At 48.4% G+C, this 7,665-nt stretch overlaps 1 protein-coding gene across 1 annotated transcript in view; it reads left to right on the top strand.

Annotated features, from left to right (window-relative positions):
* Positions 1 to 5,383: 5,383 nt before the first annotated feature.
* NOS3 (nitric oxide synthase 3) overlaps positions 5,384 to 7,665 on the top strand; it is a 58,632-nt gene continuing 56,350 nt past the window's right edge. The window contains exon 1 of the mRNA XM_072154451.1: positions 5,384 to 5,640. Coding sequence (XP_072010552.1) covers positions 5,522 to 5,640 — 119 coding nt within the window. The 5' untranslated portion in view covers positions 5,384 to 5,521. The remainder of the gene's footprint in view (positions 5,641 to 7,665) is intronic.

Consider the following 7,665-nt stretch of genomic DNA (forward strand, 5'->3'; position numbering starts at 1 on the left):
GGAGGGTCTGGCAGCGCTTCCCCTGATCTCCAGGACAGCTGTCAGGAGGGTCTGGCAGCGCTTCCCCTGATCTCCAGGACAGCAGTCAGGAGGGTCTGGCAGCGCTTCCCCTGATCTCCAGGACAGTGGTCAGGAGGGTCTGGCAGCGCTTCCCCTGATCTCCAGGACAGCGGTCAAGAAGGTCTGGCAGCACTTCCCCTGATCTCCAGGACAGCTGTCAGGGGGGTCTGGCAGCGCTTCCCCTGATCTCCAGGACAGTGGTCAGGAGGGTCTGGCAGCGCTTCCCCTGATCTCCAGGACAGCGGTCAGGAGGGTCTGGCAGCACTTCCCCTGATCTCCAGGACAGCAGTCAGGAGGGTCTGGCAGCGCTTCCCCTGATCTCCAGGACAGCGGTCAGAGGGTCTGGAAGCACTTCCCCTGATCTCCAGGACAGCGGTCAGGAGGGTCTGGAAGCACTTCCCCTGATCTCCAGGACAGCGGTCAGGAGGGTATGGCAGCGCTTTCCTTGATCTCCAGGACAGCAGTCAGGAGGGTCTTGCAGCGCTTCCCCTGATCTCCAGGACAGCGGTCGGGAGGGTCTGGCAGCGCTTCCCCTGACCTCCAGGACAGCGGTCAGGAGGGTCTGGCAGCACTTCCCCTGATCTCCAGGACAGGGTCAGGAGGGTCTGGCAGCGCTTCCCCTGATCTCCAGGACAGCGGTCAGGAGGGTCTGGCAGCACTTCCCCTGATCTCCAGGACAGCGGTCAGGAGGGTCTGGCAGCGCTTCCCCTGATCTCCAGGACATCGGTCAGGGGGGTCTGGCAGCACTTCCCCTGATCTTCAGGACAGCGGTCAGTAGGGTTTGGCAGTAGTTCCCCCGATCTCCAGGACAGCGGTCGGGGGGGTCTGGCAGTAGTTCCCCTGATCTTCAGGGCAGCGGTCAGGAGGGTCTGGCAGCACTTCCCCTGATCTCCAGGACAGCAGTCAGGAGGGTCTGGCAGCGCTTCCCCTGATCTCCAGGACAGCGGTCAGGGGATCTGGCAGCGCTTCCCCCGATCTCCAGGACAGTGGTCAGGAGGGTCTGGCAGTGCTTCCCCTGATCTCCAGGACAGTGGTCAGGAGGGTCTGGCAGCGCTTCCCCCGATCTCCAGGACAGCGGTCATGGGGTCTGGCAGCACTTCCCCTGATCTCCAGGACAGAGGTCAGGAGGGTCTGGCAGCGCTTCCCCTGATCTCAGTTTTTAGCAGGATTTTTGTTTGCTAAGACGTGTGTCTTAAAGTGCGGTACATCTTTATAATTTGTTCTGTATTTTGTAGGGGAAAAAATGTTATTGGTTACTTTTTGGACAGAACATCTATAAATCTATTAGATGACGTTCTCCTCCCACCATGACATACAGTGGGTACAGAAAGTATTCCGGCCCTTTTACATTTATTGAAATAAGGTGCGTTTACAAGTGGCGTCCAAAACTACGGCAACAAAAGGCGTAAAAAAGAAGAAATTAATAAAGACCCCTCCCTTAGTCTTCAGTATATAGGCTATTAGGGTGCGGTCACACATATCCACAGAAACGTATATGTGTTTGGGCCGAGGCCCGCCCCCATACGTCAATCTGCGTTTGTAAACACTGCGCTGGCCGGACTTGTCACCTTACACTTGCAGAAAGTCCGTGAACTCTTTATTGATCTCAGATTCCACATTGATCGGTCGCAGTTATCGCTTCCGCTTTAGTGTGACATAATTTTAGTTGGTTTCTGTTTGTCTGTAACTTGTGATTTTATTAGAACATGTAAACATGACCAAGGCTTCAGTCACACGTAGCATTTGTTAACACATTGCAAAAGCATTTCCATGTGTTAACATTGTATACATTTATGTGAGCTCCGTGTTAACACGATGGTAACCTGTTTGTGCAATTCAAACGCTGTGAGCGAACACGGCCTACGGACTCCGACCTGAGAAGCCTCATGTTTTGGGATATATTTTCAATTAATAATTCACCTTTGTGAATGGTGATAGTAGCAGCAGGACTGTGAAATATGGATTTAATTCCAGGATTATAGCTTGTACCACTACAATGGGAGGCTAGACCTGTAGTAGGTTTCTGGACAATAGTACAGCAGTGCTTAGGTCCAATTCAGTTCTGAGTAAAGATATGCTCATGTTAACACTTCCAGTCCTCTGCTCGGGGGGAGGGGGGGGGGCATTTATTAGATTTGTTGCCCCTCTATAATCTGGATTATAGGAGGAGCAGCCAGGGGTAGTTATCAGGGCCAGCCTCTCGCTAACCAAACACTGTGTGACTCTGCTATCTTGCCCTTGGCTCTGCTGCATACCTCTACACCCCTCCCCAGCCTGGCACTGTGCACCTGGCAGCAGGTACTACACACCACAGTCTGTTCCTGATGGCAGCACAGGATGAGCCCCGCGACCGACCCCTAACTCCTAGAAGGGTAGTCTTCACTCCACAGCTGCAAGTCCTGGTATGTACTGACCCAATGCAAAGCATGCTGAGACTACTAGTGCCACACTGTATAGTCTGCAGTATTAGAGGGGTTAAGCAGCCGGATAATAGACTGAATGGATGGAGTCAGGACACACAGGACAGGACTGCAGCAGAATCTCCAGAGCCGAAATCCTGCTGCAGACCCCACCACGGCTTTCATATGTGTCTCCTATGATGCTGGCTGCACCTGCCGGGTCCAAATGGCTTAACACTATTATTTGTAATATATCTGTGATACAGTCACAGCAGAACAAGTGTATCTAATCCTATCACTTGTGATACTGTCTGCTGAGCTGTGTATCTAATCCTATCCTGTGTGATACTGTCTGCTGAGCAGTGTATCTAATCCTATCCTGTGTGATACTGTCTGCTGAGCTGTGTGTCTAATCCTCTCCTGTGCGATACAGTCTGCAGAGCTGTGTATCTAATCCTATCCTGTGTGATACTGTCTGCTGAGCTGTGTATCTAATCCTATCCTGTGTGATACTGTCTGCTGAGCAGTGTATCTAATCCTATCCTGTGTGATACTGCCTGCTGAGCTGTGTATCTAATCATATCCTGTGTGATACAGTCTGCAGAGCTGTGTATCTAATCCTATCCTGTGTGATACTGTCTGCTGAGCTGTGTATCTAATCCTCTCCTGTGCGATACAGTGCTGAGCTGTGTATCTCATCCCCTCCTGTGTGATACTGTCTGCTGAGCTGTGTATCTAATCCTATCACTTGTGATACAGCCTGCTGAGCTGTGTATCTAATCCTATCCTGTGTGATACAGTCTGCAGAGCTGTGTATCTAATCCTATCCTGTGTGATACTGCCTGCTGAGCTGTGTATCTAATCCCATCCTGTGTGATACTGTCTGCAGAGCTGTGTATCTAATCCTATCCTGTGTGATACTGTCTGCTGAGCTGTGTATCTAATCCTCTCCTGTGCGATACAGTGCTGAGCTGTGTATCTCATCCCCTCCTGTGTGATACTGTCTGCTGAGCTGTGTATCTAATCCTATCACTTGTGATACTGCCTGCTGAGCTGTGTATCTAATCCTATCCTGTGTGATACTGTCTGCTGAGCTGTGTATCTAATCCTCTCCTGTGCGATACAGTCTGCTGAGCTGGGTATCTAATCTTATCCAGTGTGATACAGTCTGCAGAGCTATGTATCTAATCCTATCACTTGTTTGTTTCTGAGTTCCAGTCCTGGAACGGGGTGCGGTGGCGCTTGTCACGGAATAAACTCCCCGGTAGGTCTTGTTAAAATTGTTAAAGTTTATTTGCTACGCGTTTCGGTCCGGTACCCGGACCTTCGTCAGGCATCTGGGCTAGAGCTAGCTTTGCCCACCCAGTATCAGTCTCTCCCTCCAGGTCTACACTCGCATCCTATCACTTGTGAAACTGTCTGCTGAGCTGTGTATCTAATCCTATCCTGTGTGATACTGCTGACCTGTGTATCTAATTCTATCATGTGTGATACTGCTGAGCAGTGTATCTAATACTATCCTGTGTGATACTGTCTGCTGAGCTGTGTATCTAATCCTCTCCTGTGCAATACAGTCTGCTGAGCTGGGTATCTAATCTTATCCAGTGTGATACAGTCTGCTGAGCTGTGTATCTAATCCTCTCCTGTGTGATATTGTCTGCTGAGCTGTGTATCTAATCTTCTCCTGTGTGATACAGTCTGCTGAGCTGGGTATCTAATCTTATACAGTGTGATACTGTCTGCTGAGCTGTGTATCTAATCCTCTCCTGTGTGATACTGTCTGCTGAGCTGTGTATCTAATCTTATCCTGTTTGATACTGCCTGCTGAGTTGTATCTAATCCTCTCCTGTGTGATACAGTCTGCTAAGCTGTGTATCTAATCCTATCCTGTGTGATACTGACTGCTGAGCTTTGTATCTAATCTCGTCATGTCTGGTACTGACTGCTGAGCTGTGTATCTAATCCCGTCATGTGTGATACTGACTTCTGAGCTGTGTATCTAATCCCGTCATGTGTGATACTGACTTCTGAGCTGTGTATCTAATCCCGTCATGTGTGATACTGACTTCTGAGCTGTGTATCTAATCTCGTCATGTCTGGTACTGACTGCTGAGCTGTGTATCTAATCCCGTCATGTGTGATACTGACTGCTGAGCTGTGTATCTAATCCCGTCATGTGTGATACTGACTTCTGAGCTGTGTATCTAATCCCGTCATGTGTGATACTAACTGCTGAGCTGTGTATCTAATCTCGTCATGTCTGGTACTGACTGCTGAGCTGTGTATCTAATCTCGTCATGTCTGGTACTGACTGCTGAGCTGTGTATCTAATCCCGTCATGTGTGATACTGACTTCTGAGCTGTGTATCTAATACCGTCATGTGTGATACTGACTGCTGAGCTGTGTATCTAATCTCGTCATGTCTGGTACTGACTGCTGAGCTGTGTATCTAATCTCGTCATGTCTGGTACTGACTGCTGAGCTGTGTATCTAATCTCGTCATGTCTGGTACTGACTGCTGAGCTGTGTATCTAATCCCGTCATGTGTGATACTGACTGCTGAGCTGTGTATCTAATCCCGTCATGTGTGATACTGACTGCTGAGCTGTGTATCTAATCTCGTCATGTCTGGTACTGACTGCTGAGCTGTGTATCTAATCTCGTCATGTCTGGTACTGACTGCTGAGCTGTGTATCTAATCCCGTCATGTGTGATACTGACTGCTGAGCTGTGTATCTAGGTCTGCCCTACATGATACTGTCTCAGCTCTATATTTCCAATCATTGCTCTGGCACGGCGGGGGTTAAGCAATGGATAGTCAGATCCTATGTTGTAATAAGCAGGTGAGGAAATCACCCGGATCCTGGCATCAGTGCCCCCTCCTAGAAATCACTCCCAGCTCCATCACTGAGGGAGGGCAGTCACGCGGTCACCGGGGTCTACCTCGTTTGGGAAGGGCTGCTCCTTACATTGTTATTTGGGGGGGGAAAAGGAAAAGACACTTCCTGTCTGAGTCTTTTCTCCGCAGAGTTTCTAGGGAGTGAGACTTACCCATCTATAAATGGGTAACACCGCCAGCCGCCTCAAGGACCTACCCGCTCCCTTCTCCCTAAACGTCTGCTGCAAGGAGCGGGAAGTGGCCGAGGAGGAGGTGGTCCTGACCGAGAAGACGACCCCCAGGTGAGTGCCCGGCCCCGCCCAGCACAGGTAGATAAGTGATGGCACTCAGCTCGTGTTCACAAGGTGCAATTTAAAAAAAATTGATTGGAAATTTATACTTTTTGGATTTTTAGGTGAAACATCCAATTATTGTCTCACCTATAATTTATTTAAAACCTACTTCAAAAACAAATACAACGGCTCCAATGTTAGTGTGTGTCCTGCGTAGTAAGGCCGTGTTCAGACACTGCAATAAGACAACGTATGAACACGGCCTGAGGCTGGAGACGTGCGGGTGGGGGGGGGGGGTCTTGTTAGTTTTTTGGTGCAGATTTTTCAATTTAGTGGATCAAAAAAGTTATGAAAAATATCAAAAATTTAAACTTCTTTCCTGATCCCGGATAAAAAAAACTGATGAAAAAAAAGTACGTTATCTGCAAAAGAGTCTACAACTTTCTAATAGACTTTATTTTGATTCCTCACCATTTTCCCCATCTCTGCTTGTTGTCAGTGAATGAGAGCCGTGTACATAGCTCGTCCTGCACTTTGTTACAGTCTTTCTGAGGCCGCGTTCACACGTGCAGTTTTTCAGATGCAGTTTTTGATGCCCAAACCAGGAGAGGAGTGAAAACAGGGGAGCAGCTTCTAAATTCTAAAACCTCAGCTATTATGAACCACACATGATTTTGGCTTCAAAAACTGCATCTGTAAAACTGAACGTGTGAACGCACCCTAATACTCTGCTGAGGGCAGGACTGGGGTCACTGCCTCTCAATGTAACCTGGAGTGTTGTAATTCACTGACAGCAAGCAAAGATCCTGAAAATGGCAAATAATTGAAATATAAAGTCTATTGGAAAAAAAAATGGTTAAATTACTTATTCTATTAAGATTACTCTTCATTAACCCCAACTCTAAAATAACCATGCAGGTTCCCACTCATCATAAGGATAATGGTAAGCTCTGCAGCCCAGCTCCAGGGTCTCTGTATATATAGAGCACAGGTGATGGCACTACCTGGACAGCAGCGGAGCCCCGGGCACATGAGCCCATCCCATGCAGGCGGCTGTCACATTGTGTTCCCTCATTGTATCCTGCCGCTAGCTGAAACAATGATCGCAGCCGCTCTGCCCATCACTCCTCACAGGTGAATGGCCGCTCGGCCCCTGCTCCATTAACCCTTTCAAGAACAGGTCAAATTGTCTTGGATTTTAACTCTCCACAAACAGAATCAGGGTAGGTTTGTGGCTTCCAGAACAGCGCCCCCGGTGGATGGTCAGATAATTTCACCTACAGCCATGTGTGGTGCTGTATGAGCTTTTTTGGAAATTGCAGCAGCAAATCTTCCTGTATTGTAATAATTAGGTTAAAAAAGTGGTAATAGTTACAATGTAACATTAATGAGCAGAATATTGTGTGGGTTTTCACATCATTGTCCTCTAAGGCCTCGGTCACACGTACCGCTAGGCCTCCGTCATAACGCGCCGCTAGCGCACAGGGGGAGGTCCTCGGCCCGAACGCACATGCGTTTCCAGAGGCTGAGGACCCCCCCCTGTGCCCTAGCATCGCGTTATGAACTGACGCCTAGAGGTACGTGTGACCGCGGCCTAACAGGTATAACTTTATATTTGTTTCCTGTTCCTATAGCCGAACGAGGTCTTGTTTTTATTGTAGTTTGTTATGGCACAATTTGGGGTTTCACGTCTCCTACTGAAAAACTTTGAGCAACATAACTTAACAAAAAAAAGGACAAATCTACCATTGTATTTACTAAAAGGATTTAGCTTGGGATGATACCACACACGTTTTGAAACAGTTTTTGGTCCGTTAACACAGATGTTAACATTTTTAACAGCAGTTTTATGGTAAACATTCAAAACCGCATCAGTTTTTATTAAAACGGTCCAAAAATGCAACATGTGGCATCACCCTCAGGGCGCGTTCACACGTTCCCCATAACGTGACGCTAGCGCACAGGGGGCGGGGCTCGGGACGATCACATATGCGTTTCCAGAGAAATGCAATCGCCTAAGCCCCGCCCCCTGTG

The sequence above is a fragment of the Engystomops pustulosus genome, chromosome 5, assembly GCF_040894005.1.
Source record: "Engystomops pustulosus chromosome 5, aEngPut4.maternal, whole genome shotgun sequence".
In the NCBI taxonomy this organism is placed as follows: Eukaryota; Metazoa; Chordata; class Amphibia; order Anura; family Leptodactylidae; genus Engystomops; species Engystomops pustulosus.